Source organism: Rhinopithecus roxellana, chromosome 15 (genome assembly GCF_007565055.1).
Source record: "Rhinopithecus roxellana isolate Shanxi Qingling chromosome 15, ASM756505v1, whole genome shotgun sequence".
NCBI classification, from domain to species: Eukaryota; Metazoa; Chordata; class Mammalia; order Primates; family Cercopithecidae; genus Rhinopithecus; species Rhinopithecus roxellana.
In genome coordinates, this window is record NC_044563.1 from 121182991 (window position 1) to 121198435 (window position 15445).

The following is a 15445-nucleotide window of genomic DNA, read 5'->3' on the forward strand; positions in this document are numbered from 1 at the left end:
AACAATATAATGAAAGGGCACAAAATTGCATATTCAAAATAAATAGGCTAAATAACGAGTTTTTGTGAATAGTTTTAACAAGGTTGACGATTATTTCTTCATCAATTTTTCTTGTGATTTTTAATACTTAATTTTTTCTTCTATAAGCATGACTTATTTTATGACAAAATGAGAAAACAAGCACAATTTTATAATAAAAATTTATTAAGCATTAATTTAGCAAAAATATGAGATTGATTTTAGCCTGGTATTTGCAAAAGGTGGACAGCGAGCAGTTTGATACAAAAATATTCTTAATCAAAAATTGACCTTTACATATAGCAGATTCATAGACACCATAAGGCCTTCATTTTCCTAGAGAAAGTAGAAGAAGAGAACATGAGTAATCTGGCTATTAGAGGTAAGATGTAAATATAACTAATCTCTACTGTGAGAAATACCTTCACAAAAGGGCCACGGACCTGTCATCCCCAAATGGGAAGATCTGTACTAGGGCCTCATTGCCTCAGCATAGATTTAGCATCTAGTCTAGCATGTGGTACAGGAAAGCCTCATCACAAACAGAGGAGAATATGGCTCAGTAAAAGCGACTTTTGGGTGAAGAGAGACAAACACTGGATATACATCATATTTCCAATGACTTTACTTTCTGCATACATCAGAATCCAATATTCCCCACTCGCTGAGTAGTTCCTTGAGAGAAATTAGACATAAAGGATTTTCTAGCTGACCACTATTGGGCTACCATTACTTACACAACCATTATGCTATGACTGATGTAATATAAAACCAGGGTTTCACTGGGGGTCACTAAGAAAAGGAAAATAACACAAGCCTCCTCTATAACTAGCGGGCAGCTGACATGCCATCATTATTCTCCATTCTATCCAGACTTTCTGAATAGATGAGCAGGGAGCACCCAAATCCACTTCTAGAATATATTTACCTGAGTTGCTTTTTATGAGTTTTAATTCCCAGGAAAGAGATAGAAATATCGTGTCATGGATAGTCTTTCAATGGTGGGCAACTGGGTCACTACATTTGGTGTCTCAAATGAACGTTGAACCTAAAGTAGTAAAGAAAGCCTTTAGAGATGTTCTAAAAGGAAAACCTGACTTTTTCAGGAGTGAGCAAAGTCATGGTGTGTATTAGGGCTGTAGCTAGGCAATGTAAACAGAAGGTATTTTTAGCTTTTCCTTAGATATAGCACATACACAAATGAATTCTTACTCTAAAAAGAATTCCCTGGGTGAGCAAATCTATCAGTCAGGTTATTGGGAAAACCCACACTGGTTCTATGTAGCATTTTGGAAGACCCCATCTTTGAATAAACTTGGAATACAGGAAGGATTGTCAAGATGAATTAAGAACTTTGGGATTTCCTATAAAAATTCACAAATGGTTCTCCAAAATTTTCTGGGGCATAACATTGAAAATAAAAGAACACCCCTACCTTTCGAAAAATTTCTTCTAGATGATGACTCCAAGAATACTCTTTGAAGTAGTAGATAATTTGGGAAATGAAGACAGAGCCACTTATTTCATGTCTCCAAGAAACATTATCTGCAAATAAAAGGCATCAAAATATTGGAGGATGTGATCTTTTATACACGTGGAAGATTCCTGGAGCAATACCTTTGGGACAAAATCTGATTTTGTTTCTTCAGAGAAGAGGGGAAAACCAATGCTAAATAAAGATGGTACCTCCAGCTTCCATGGCAGACCCAGAAAAATCCATCATGGACCCTCACTCGTAAATTCCCTTGACTTTTCTAGTAGGCTAGACTGAAGTGATATCCTCTGGGTTTGCAAGTGGTGGGAAAGAGTGTAAGTCCTTTCAGCACTAACTACATAAGAGAAAAATAATACAGCCTTGACATTCCTTGATTCTGGGCCCTTTCTTCATCCTGACTTGTTTCATACTATGTATTTTTGTGTACTTTTTGTTATGTTGTATAAAAATATTTTCAATGACTGCTTCTGTTTACCATTTTATTATGACCAAGTTGCTCCTATAATTTAGGGGGAAAAAAAGGCAATACTTCTCTAACTACTGCTTTACTTGCAGCCAACTGCCAATTTCTCCTTACTTTTTAAAGTTAAAATTCCAATTCTGTCTATATTCACCATTCCATTTCCCTTATCCTGCTCACTCCTATTAGGCTTCTCCTTCCTATACCTAACATCAACTTTGCCACAAAGTCACCATGACCTCCAAGTTACTAAATCTAATAGTCATTCATCAACCCTTACCTTGATCTGATCTTTCATTCACATCAGAAACTGTTGGAACTCCAACAGATTCTTTGTTGGTAAATCTAACAACGTATACTCATGTTCTTTCTGATTCTCTGATTCTACTTTGCAAGTCAAATTTACTGATTCCTATTTCTCTAGTATTGAACTCTAGGGTAATTTTAACCTCCATTTCAAGGTCTCCTCTTATGCGATTCTCAATTCTTAGATGATTTCATCCATTTTTAGAATATTAAATATTATCCTTAGACCAGCATCTCTCAAAATTTTATCCCACATGCAAATCTCTCCTCTGAAATATACAACTGTGCAGCTCCCTACTCTTCATTTCATCTCAAAATATGCCAAAGCACCTCAAAACTTCCTGCAAAACTCCCATTTTAACTAATGTCCCACCATTTACTTGCATGCTGGAGTCACTTCTGTCACACATTATTATTCACCTACCATATAATCACCAAACCACTGGGTGGTCAGTCATACTATTTTTGTATACTAATTGCTTCTTAGATACAAGAACTTATTTCATCCCAAGACTATTAGTATCACCTATGGCTTAATATATTGTGCTAGCATTTAACCTGTCCTCATATATCGACTCTTGCTGTACTATAATGTATTCCACACTGAACCTCCAGAATGATCTTCAAAAACAAAGATCTTATCATTTAATTGCTTACAGCCTAGTTGAGTTTCCTATTACTATTAGTATGAAGGACCATATAAGGCCTCAGGTGTTTCAGTGCCTGCCTCACTCTCCAGACTCTATATTAGCATCTCTCCTGATGCTGTGTTCCAGCCACCTAGCCCCCTCTCCTAAGCTTCTTTTTTGTCTGTAAGTTCTCCATATGCACTGCCTTTCCTGTCTAAAAAGTTCCTCTCTTACCCTTAATTTGTTAACTCCTTCATTTCTCAAATGTGAACACATATTTTTTAAGGCTTTTTACCAGAGTTAACAATTATTATTTATTCTTGTTAAGTGCCTGCCTTTCTGGGTATAAGCTCCATGAAGTTCAGTAACCATACCTGCTTTAATTGTGCATCGTAGGTCTTGCACTGAGCCCAGGCCTAGCACAAAATTACATATGAAAGAAAGAAAGAAAGAAAGAAAGAAAGAAAGAAAGAAAGAAAGAAAGAAAGAAAGAAAGAAAGAAAGAAAGAAAGAAAGAAAGAAAGAAAGAAAGAAAGAAAGAAAGAGAAAGTGAGAGAGAAAGGAAAGAAAGAAAGAAAGCAGAGAACGAGAGGAGAGAGAAAAGGAAGAAGCAGGAAGGAAGGAAGGCGAGGAAGGAAGGAATGCATTACAGTAAAGACAAATCAGAGTGAATACGGGAAGAAGGGAAGGATGTCGAGGATTGCGGAGGAAGGCATTCGGACGTAAGAAGCATGCCGAATTCGGTGAATTACCCGTCCTGCCTACCCGCCTGGCTTTTGTGCCTATTTTCATCTTGTATTGTATTTCCCCAAATAAATTAAGTATACTTTCAGAATTTGTACCAGGCCTTATATACCTCTTTAACTTCCTTTAACAGCTGTAAGTGTAGAACTTATTTTTCAAATAAAATCTCATTAAAACTCGAATACATGACAAAGGGAAGCCACTTTAGTTATTTATTCCCCAGGCTGGACTCAGAATGTCCTCTAGCCCCTCAGGGTTCACATGCAGCCACAAACAACAGCCCTAATCACAACAAAGCTTTTAAGAAAGGCAGAAAGTCAGGCCCCACCCCAGATTTGCTGAATAAGAAATCTACTGCATAAGCAAACTACTGAACAAGAAATCGAGTGATTTCTATGTTCATTAAAATTTGAAATCTATAAAATAGAGCATTTAGAACTGTGAACCGTGCAAAGGAGTATATAAAATTGCTCCTGTTATCCAAATCATTGATAGAATAATACTGTGGATGATTGTTAAAGAGATCTGCAATTGTGACCATGAGTGGTCAAGAATATTCTCTATTTTTACATTACATTGTGACTTTCCAGCCAAAGGACTGATTTTTTATTCATTGACTTCATTATCCAAAATTAGTTAACATTTAGGCATTTAAATGTTAACTAGTTTCCTGAAACTAGATTAATAATAATAGGTCAAGAGTTACTGGGATGTGTGAAGCAAGCACAATGGTTTCAGTGGTTGGCTTCTTTAATTGCTGGTAAGTGACTGTGGAGCTACACTGTGAGAAAATGATACCTTTCTCTGCCATTGCTACATTCAAAAAACAAAATCAGGTAACACCTCACTTTTTGTAGTTAGATTATTCCAGGTCTGGATGCTCACCAAAGTCCTTCCAAAGTCCTGTTAAGTTTGAACATTTCTTCCCAAATCAAGATTTATAGCTTTCTAATTATGAAAGTCTCAGCATTTTAAATCTTTTCTCCACCTAAAATATCCTAGTAATTAGAGAAGAAATGCTCTTATCAGTGATAAGATATAATCATAGCCAAGTCGACTATCTAGACACCTACAAAGAAATCTAGAAACTATTATCTCTGAAATCACTTACGTGGTGTGGAAGATTTGAAAGCAATGAAGTCCTTTTCCACATGAGCCTTTGTGACAGCATCATTGCAGATGTTACTTTGCAAGAGCTGACCATGTGTATCTGCACTGGCTTTTCCGCTGTCAGTGGTGAACCAAACAATCCCAGCACCATCTGGGAGAGACATTATGTCTTATGAAACATGAGGTATTTATAAATACACATATACATATGCAAACACAAACACATATGCACACACATGCCCATGCACATACGCACACATACATGTACACACACATACACATATGCATATACATGCACACATATACACATATGCATACGCATACGCATACACAATACTGTCTCTTTTACCATAATACCTTTACTTTAGTACATTTTCTCATGGCATTACTTAAAAATGCAAGTACCTTACTACTAGAAATACTGCCTCACTTACCAGGAACAAAACAGAGCCCACTTGAGTTTAGAACAACCATGTTGACAACATTGTCCCAGATGATTGGGATGTTTCTGATTATTCTACTTATAGTTTCTTTAAAAAATGGTATGGACTTAATACAATTTCAAAGTGCACTGGACCTAGGAATAGTACTGAAATGTTGTTTATCTTGCTTATCCCTAGGAAAATGAAGTATAAACATAAAGGTAATTTTAAAAGTGCACAGCCACTCCTGGGGTCTCAAAATCAAGATTTATAGCTTTCTAATTGGAGACTCACTGCCTCGGCAGGCTTGCGTGATGATGACCTTGGGTTTGTCGCTCAGACTCCAGCAGTTACGGTTGTTGAAAATTTCGAAGATGGTGTCATCGTGAAGAACATCTGGCTCTTGATCCCAGTGCTCAGTTCCACAGATTCCATTCAGGATGCCATGTGACATCAACACCAGGAATGTGCTGTCCGAGGACTGGTGCTCTGGACGAGCAGCAAACTGCCTTAAGGCTGTTGCCATTTCCTGAAAGAGACCCTTGAGTCACTATCAAGGAAGTCTCCACATGCATGTAGTTTGTACTCAAATAGTAGGTGGGGTTCACAAAAATGAGCAAGTACTAAAGAATCAGATGGTTTAGACTGAATGGGATTATAAGATAAATAGTGTTCTGACATAAAACTAGAAAGTTTAACCGTATAGAGTATTAAAACTAGTAGGGTTTTTATGTAGCATCTTGTCCAGTGGTTTTCAGTAAAACCTTAGGTTTCTGAAGATGCTGGGAGATGGAATAAAATGAAGCCAAGTGAGACGACAGGACACCAATAGGGGCCGCTTTGCTTTGATCTGTCTAACAATGGTGTTCCTGTAAGTTTTATTTAAAAGATAAAAATTGACAAATATTAAAAATACGAAATTCCTTCACTATGGAGCAGCAGAAAGTTAGTTTAAAATGGTCTGTCTAAAGTTATGCAAAACAGAGCTAGAAACACAACTGTTTCATTACATATTTGTGTGTGTGTGTGATTTTTCCCCATATACCTGCCTTTACATTTAGACACTTAGTATTGACATTATAAAAATCTCACAAGATAATTCTGTAGGTATCAGACATTTCAGAGTGCAGAGCTTTTGTCATACCCAGACCATCAAGTAGTAGCTGTCTCCCAGATTGTGAACATCAGAAAGACCTAATATTTTCACTAAAACTCTGCTATGTAGAATTTCTCTAAATACACACACACACACACACACACACACATACACATATGCATATGCTATAAGATGGTGCATTAGAGAAGGCTGAAATCCAGGGGATCCTATTCTGGAGAAAATATAATTCCTATAACATCATACATCTTGCTCTTGCAGCTGCCAATTAAGAGGTTGAAAACGATCTAAAAGATTAAAAAAATGTAAAATGAAAAGTAATAAAAAAAAGCAGCTTGTTCTGCTCTCTGGAGCCGTTCCCCGAGCTGTGAGATTCTCTTCTATAACCACTGAGTAGCCAAGGTTTTCAAGTAGATCTTGCATCCCCAAAAGGTCAAGTTCAGAACCATTTCGATTATGAAGATAGTGGAATTCTTTGTTGCAGATTATGAGGGCCAGGCGTGTTCAGGCCCTCTTTCTCCATCACTGGATATATCTGCAAATAATACACACAGAATGACTTTCCCCAGACCTTTTCTCTTTTGCCTGCAAAGTTCATACACAACAGGTCAATATAAATATATAGTAAGTGACACAAAGTTTCTGCATGAAAATACACCCTCATGAAGAAAGAGGCAGAAAACCAGACTGAAAGCATGTATGAGGTGTAAGTGTTCACTGTACGAAGTTGGCTTCAGTTAGGTGGTGGAGAGGAGTTTAGACTGTGTCCCAAAGTGAAATTGAAGAAACAGAAAATGTCACGTGAAGACCAATCAGTTAGATCATTTCCTGATCTTAAGGCCTTTGTGATGAGAGTTAAAGCATCCCAGTAAGTCCCCAGTGTCTTGTCTGAATGAGTAATCTTGTGTCTCCCTATTTCAAAGCATATCACCTCATCTGCCCCTTTTCGTCTTCAGTTCATGGAAATGAGCATGAGGGCAAAGCTTTAACCTGCCACTGGGTTGGACACCCTGGATTTCCAGAGGAGCTGAAAGAGAAAAAATTGTGTAGCTCATTAAGCAGTAATGTCTGCTGCCTTGCAACCCTGCAGACCTTTTTGCTAGGCTCTCATTCCTCAAAGCTGCTTGCTGCCAGTCCATGAAAAAGTTTTACAAAATGAGAAAATTGCTTCATATTTAAAATGCCTAAAACAAAAATATTGAGTACATCCCTATTTTCCTTCTGCTTCTTACTGATCTCGTCACAAATTTCTATGTTTTTGTTAGTGCTCATGGCGTGGACTAATCTTTCCGACCCAACACATTAGCATTATGTAAACACAGAAACTAATATTTTAAAGGAAGTGTGATCTTTGTCTAGCCTAGTGGAATCACTACTCAGATATTTGTATGTCACTTGAAATATCCCTTATTTATTATTACCGTTCTCTGAGACATCTCCCCTTTCATGGAACTCAAAACATTCCAAGGCATTCTTGAACAGTTATGTGTATTATGGACTGTGAACCTTCTCGGTATTGATAGGTATTTCCCACCTCAGAATCATACAGAAAACATGATTCATTTCCCTGTAAAAGCCCGTGAATTCTTCCATGACCTCAATATGTCTTTCCCTATGTTTCATTCTTACATGAAAATACCCTCAACATAAACAACTATTGCATTGTACTTTAATTGTGTTTACTTACTATAACCTTAATTAGGATAGAGAAGTCGACTTTTATATTTGTATTTCCAGTATATAGAATTGTATCTGGAAAGATTGCTAGTTTATAAATCTTATTAGTGAATAGTTATCCTCAAATACTTGAAAATAGCTACAAGGTCTCCTCTGGTTCTTTGTGCCCTTAGGGCAACAAACCTATATCTTATCATAGTTTTGCATAAGAAATATTACATCTTTTAACCACCAAATCCATCAATTTGTCTACATCTCTGCTCACCTCCTCTACTTTGTCTTTTACTACATAAAACATGTGTCCTTCCTCCTATCTAAGGTCAGTGCCTCTACCTGAGCTCTAAAATCCATCCCCTCCCACCAACAAGGGTATTTCTCAGGTATTTATTCAGCTTCAGATTCTATGTCATCATTCTCTTCCTGTTTTTCCCACAGGCTTATTCATATTGACATTAGCATGCCTTAGTATCTATATTTAAAAAAAAAAAAACAAAAAAAAAAACACTTCCGGTTTCTTTGCCAATTATTGTCCCATTTCACTACTTTACTTTTCTACACAATGCCTGAAAAGCATTTTTTATGCTATTTCCAATTTTTTGTCTTATGTTTTTTGTATGCAATCCAATCTATTATCCTCAATCCTTAAATAAAATATAGTTATCAAACTACCATTGATTATATGTTCATTTCTTAGCATTCACATGGCATTTTATAGGCTTCTGTAATGCTGCATTTTCCAGCCATTCTTCCTAAATCTGTCTGTCTTAGGTTGTTGGTTCTTCCTCTCCCACAATGCCTCCAAAAGTTGTGTTTTTCTTTGCCAGACACTGTTATCCTCTGTCAATGCTCTTTCCCAGGTGGCATCTTCCAGTCTCAATCTTTTAAATACTATCTACATGCTCACGAGTCTCCAGATTTTTCCTAGTCCAGATTTCTCTGTGAGATCATCCATTTGCCTATTCAACGTCCACCACTGGAGGTACCACATGTTCCAAAGGAAACATACAAAACAGGACTCCTGATATTGTGCATTCCTTCAAATCTGTGTTTCCTGCACACCTGTTTTCTCTGACTCAGTAAATGGCACCATACACCCCAGTTGCCAAGTCAAAAACCTAGTCATTATTAATTCTTTCCTTTCTTTCACATCCCATATCCAACCTATTAGTCAATTTCCATTGATTCTGCTGCCAAACTAGGTCTCAAATTTAACAACTTTTCATCAACTCTATTGCCACAAAACCAGTTTAAAAGCTATTATTTTCCCAACTGAAATATTTAAACCATTTTCAACTGGGCTTTTTGATGCGACGCTTATCCTATCACTCCTCGTTTAACAATTTCTAAGGAGTGTAAATGAAGGCAAAATTCATTATTTATCATTTTTCTGCTGTAGACATCAAGACATGCCCTTGCAGTTACAACTTACTTGGCTCAATTAGCATGTAATGATTTCAACATTGGCAGTGAAATTAAGGGGAAAATTGAGAGTATGGAAGGAAGAAAGTAAAAGGAAAGAAGGAGAAAAAGAACAGAGGAAAAAAGAGAAGAGGAAAAAACAGAAACAAGAAAAAGGATGTCAATGGGAAAGAAAATAAAACAGATGATATGAAAGGGAAAATGAAAGAGATGGAGAAAGAAAATTGGGAGATTAACAGCTCTCTGTCAACTTGAGGGTTGTTATTCTTAAAAAAACTCTCAGTTGGAAACACCTTATTTACATTTTGGTAAAAGGGAGTACCAAGTTCTTACTCAGAGAGGGCAATTTATTATATGTTATATTACTTCTGCTTTTTAATGTCAACTTATTTTATGTAAACTAAGATAAAACTTAGCTTTCATAAATCATTCTTTAATACTTATACAAGTTTAAGCACTTGTTTTAGGAATGCATGTTAACTGTAATAGATGGCTAGGAAGAGCAGAGGCTATGTAACTCTCCTGGAATTTGTAAGGATCATCGATTACTAATAAACAGTTGTCCAAAAAAAAAAAAAAAAAAAAAAAAACCCTGCAATGTTTTATATTGCAAATAAAATCCTGGCCTGACTCTTTAATAGCTGCATTATACTCCCTCTAATTTCCTACTCTCCAGTCAGATTGGCTGTGACCCTCTTACACAGCAAGAGAATTACTGTCTCAGGGTCCTTGCTCTCGTTTCCTCTTTCTAGAGAACACTTTTGTTTCAGAGTTTGGCACAACTCCTTCCCCACAGTTCAAGTATGTACCGAAATGCCACCTCTGGGGAGCGGTCATGACTAAACATCCTGGCTCACTGGCCTTTTCCTGATGCATGTTCAAGAATTGGGAATATACTCATTTATGTATTACAGTCTGGAGTAGGAATCAGCAAACCATGGCCTGTGGGTCAGATTCAGCCTAACGCCCGTTTTTATAAAGTTGTACTGGATGCACACCAACACACCCATCGTGTACTTATGGTCTATTGTTGTTTGTGAGCTACGATAGATGATTTGAGTCATGACAGAGGTCACATGGTCCAGAAAGATTAAAATGTTCATTATCTTTCAAAGAAAAAGTGTAGCAACCCATGTTCCAGAGAGAAGGAAACATCTATACCCCACTAACCCATGAATTCCCTATTCCTTCCTTAAATAGAAATGTAGATTTTCAGACATTTCTTTCTTGGGCAAAGCCACAGCTAAGCAAAAGATAATGGATATCCCCTATTGTACATTCTGTATCTGGGAATGACTCTAACGTCCACATTGTGCAACCAGAGTAGTCCAGAATAGCTAAAAGCTATCAGCCTTTAATAATGTCTCCAGCACCATATGTGTATTTAACAAATATTTATTGAGCACCTATTATGTGTCAGGTATCATTTCTATGTATTTAGGATATATTCATGAACAAAGCAGACAAAGACCCCCCACATGGTGGAGTTAACATTTCAGCAGAGGGAGACATAATAATATAATGAATAAGTAAATTGTATGGAGTGATGAGAGTGAGTATTGTTAATAATAAATGTATACAGCAGTGTAAAAGTAATTGGGATTGATCAGAGTATTTTGTAGCATTAAATAAGATAGACAGGAGGCCGGGATTGGTGATTCATGCCTGTAATCCCAGCACTCTGGGAGGCTGAGACAAGAGGATCACCTGAGATCAGCAGTTTGAGACCAGTCTGGGCAACACCATGAAATCCTGTCTCCACTAAATTTTGGTATATATATATAATTTTGGTATACAAAAAAGGCATGGTGGAGGGTGCCTGTAAAATCTGTCACTCGAGAGGATGAGGCAGGAGAATTGCTTGAACCGGGGAGGCAGAAGTTGCAATGAGCTGAGATCGCACCATTGCACTCCAGCCTGGTAACAAGAGCAAGCAAAACTCCGTCTGAAAAATCAAACAAACAAACAGAAAACCGGTGAGGAAGGTCGTAAGATGGGGAAAGTTTATTCTCCACTTGAAGAAGGGAAAAATAAAGAGGACAAAAACTGCATAAGAATTGAAGAGAAAGAATGAGTTACTAGCTCTTAGCCCCACAATACTCACCTAAACTCAGCTGTTTTTCGGGATTGCACAGGTGGTCCCTACACATTTTGCCTGCAGTTTGAGCTGTCTCAGTGATATCCTCAACCAGGTTTTCAGCGTTGTGCACTATGATTTTCACACACTTTCCTAGAGTGTGTAACTCTTCGGTGTTTAACACATTATTTTCCACCAAGTCATCAAAAATGCCATCCAGAACGGTAATGACCAGCGACTTCACCATGTGGACCCGAACACCTTTGGATGGTTTCTCATCTGTGAGAATGATAGAATCTCAGATATGGACAGAAGTTTGGATAGCCCATTCTAGGGTAGTGGTTCCCAAATTTTAACGTTCATAAGAATCACCTACAAAGCTTAGTAAGCAGCGCTTCCTGCACCCTAGTCCAAGCAATTTTTATTTGATAGGTGAGAATGAGCCCATGAATTTTCATTTCTAACAATTTCTCATGGATGCTAAAGCCTCCAGTGCAAAGACCGCACGTGGACAATCTCCTGTCTTGTTCAACTCTCTCCATTTTCATAGATGGTGAAATAGATTCAGAGAAGCAAAGTGAATTCGCTAAGGAACTTGGTGACAGCTGACTCAGTTTAGTCCTTGCATTTCCTACCATCTCTTCAATTTCTTTCACTTGTATCAATAAGTAGTTTGAAAAGACATTGCATTCAACACGTGCAGCAGTAAAACATAAATGCATTCATCTGTAAAATAACACCTTTTTTTGTTTCCTTTATCAAGGCTAGCAGGGAAGCTCGGCCTGCGGAGACTGAGAGCACATATTGTAGCTGACCCATTTGCTGCTGTATGTGAAAGTTCACACAGAGAGCAGAAATGTGCAGGAAATGCAAGTTACCCTGTTCAACCGCCAGGCTTCTCACCCTCACTCTAACAGAACACTTATAAAATGGGTGAGAATTGCAGGTCAGGATGAGTTAAAAGAAGAGTCCAAAATCAAAGGAAAAGCTTAAGAACAGAGATCCAGATGTTTCTACATTTCTCTTTCATTTGAGACATTGTAACATATTCATGAAGACACTTGGTTCGCATTTTTAGTGCTGTGACCCAGCTCACGTATCTCCCGCCACACCCAGAGTAAAATAATTAGGTTTTGGGAGACCCTCTCCACTCTGCTTTCTTCTTTCCCTTGAATACAACTTTCTCGAAGGACAGCCATAAACAATAGAAAAACTGAAGCCACTCACCAGCCATGGCTGCTCCTGCTCCCTGGACAGGAAAAAGCTATGAAAGCAAAAGCAATTTCAACAGCCTTGCTCTCCTCTCAGCGGACCAGCTTGTTGATATTGCCATAGATGGAAAACTTCAGGTCCTCAAATTCTCTTTTTCTTTGCCAAGATAAAATTAGACTCCTGATCTCATGTATAACTGTTTTCCTTTGGAAAATAGGAAGCAGAAAGTGTTTTTTTTTTTCTTTTTGACATAACAAAGTGAACAGAATGAAATCAGGTACACTTGCATGAGAACCCGTCTCTGTGTTCTTTCCCGTCTATTTTTAACACTGTTAATAAATCAAATTACACCTCTGTTTGTCTCTCTGGTGCCATCAGCCACTAAATGGTCAGGAGTCTTTACTTCACTGATACTTACTCAACCCCAGAAGTGTGATTTTGGAAGATAGGGGAAAGAGGCTGACTGAGGACTGCCAAATGATGATACTCCTTTCACTATTTGAGAAACCCACATAAGTGAGTTTTCTTCTCTTTCCTGATCCACTCATTTTTAAATTGGGATGTTGTTTTTTCCACAAGATCAATGTATTTTTGTTCATTAAATGAACAAGAGACTCTTTCACTTATTTTTGAAACAGATATACGTGTGCCATTAACATCAAACAACAGAAAAGTTTATAAAATGGAAAAATATAGATTCTTAAATTTCACATGACAAGGTAATCACAATGATACATTTAGCTTGTATCTGTGTGTAGTATTTTAAACAATTTTATAAAACACTTAATGCAATACTGATTTTATCTACGGCTCTAATCATTGGCCTCCTAGCATTTTTTGGCCTTTACTTCATTCTGAACTGGACTTATGAGTTGGCTTTGACCAACATGATGGAGCAGAGGAATCTGATGGAGTGTCCAGTCTGAGTTTTACAAATCCTTGTGCCCTTCTTCCTCTTGAACACCTGAAACTAAATGAGAATGAGCCTGGGCTAGATTGCTAGCTGAATAGAGACCTCATGTGAAGAAGAGCCCAGTCATCTCAGCCTAGGCCATCCTAGACCAGCCTCCAGCCAGGTGTTTTCCTAACTTATCAGGTATCCCAGCCTTGTCAGCAGAGATGCCTACCCTACACATAGATGGTCTCAGACACAATCCCAGCAGTGATGAAAAGAAACATTCAGCTGACCAGCCACCTTGTAACAATAATAAATGCTTCTTGTGTGAAGCCACTGTATTTCAGGGTGTTTTGATTCTCAACACTAGATAACTAACAGACACATAATCACCTACAGATTTTTTTCTGTAGTGGCAGTATCTTAAAATTATATTGCTGATAATTTGCTTAATTTAACTTCCACAATATGTGACAAACATTTTAAAAAATCAACACATGAAACACTATCTGAGTTTTGATGGCTGTATACTATTTAAAATGTGGATAGATTATAATTTTAAAAAGTTTTGTCAGTAGTACAGAAAAGACTGCAATAAAAATCAGATTTTTATTATTTTTATCTTTGGTCCCACAAACTAGGTGTAATTTCTCTAAGTTATTTGCCTTACTTTTTAATGAGAATCTTTGGAACAACCAATAATGCCTGTTTGATCTATTTAATGATATAAAGATTACAAACAATGCTATTAACTGTCTCATATGAAAAATGAAATGTAGCTCATTCACATTGCCAGTTCTTTCTCCTATTCTATCTAATATTTGATAATAGTGTAATTTCCAATTATTTCCTTGATTCATTTTGAAATATAATGTACTTAACTCACACTTCTTCTTTCATCAATTTTGCATAGTAGCTTAATTCTCCTCTGTGTAAGTTGATCAGAGTTTCCCGGGTACAATTTACTCCATCTCTTCTCACCTCCACACCATTTTTTCCCAATTTCCTATTGTAGTAAAAATACATACTCCCAAACTGACCATCTTAACATTTTTACATGTAGTGTTTGGTGATACTAAATACATTCATAATATCATAACAGTCACCCCCGTCTACCTCCAGAATTCCTCTTTATCTTGTAAAACTGAGATTCTATATCATTAAATAATAACTCCCCATTTCTTCCTCCCCACTGTTCCTGACCATCACCATTCTACTTTCTCTCCTTATGAATAGGATACCCTAGGTACCTTATATGTAAGTGAGATCATACAGTGCTTGTTTTTCTGTTGCTGCCTTATTTCACATAGCCTAATGTTCTCAAGGTTCATTCATATTGCGACAAATGTCAGAACTTCATTTTCAAGGCTAAAATTCCGTTATGAGTGTATACCACATTTTGCTTATCCATTTATCATTTATTGGTTAGTTGGGTGGCTTCCACATTTTAGATATTGTGAACAATGCTGCTGTGATTGTGGGTGTATAAATACATCTTTGAGATCCTGCATTCAATTATTTTAGGTACATACCCATAGATGGAATTTCTGGATCATAGGGTAACTCCACTTCTGATTTGTGCAGAACTGTCATACAACTTTCCACAGTAACTGTACCAATTGAAATTCTCACCAACAGATCACAGGGTTCTAATTATTCTACATCCCTACAAACACTTGTTATTTTCTGTTTGTTTGTTTTGATGGGAGTCATTCTAATGGGTATGAGGTGCTATGTCACTATAGTTTTCAGCATCATCGGCTTTCATCCTATTGTTGGGACTAAGTCGCAGTCGGTTTTCTTAATTGGATATTACGCGAGCCATAAAGATCAATAATCCGGTTAGCTTCTTCCACTTCCTTTAGAC

At 37.2% G+C, this 15445-nt stretch overlaps 1 protein-coding gene across 1 annotated transcript; it reads right to left on the reverse strand.

Annotated features, from left to right (window-relative positions):
• Positions 1–243: 243 nt before the first annotated feature.
• Positions 244–12714, reverse strand: LOC104665278 (inactive caspase-12). The gene is given in 9 exon segments (XM_010367045.2): positions 244–354; positions 947–1066; positions 1454–1563; positions 4764–4913; positions 5479–5717; positions 6663–6793; positions 6796–6833; positions 11499–11750; positions 12699–12714. Coding segments are annotated over 8 exon segments (1026 nt in total). The 5' UTR covers positions 12706–12714; the 3' UTR covers positions 244–354; positions 947–967.
• Between the last annotated feature and the right edge of the window lie 2731 nt (positions 12715–15445).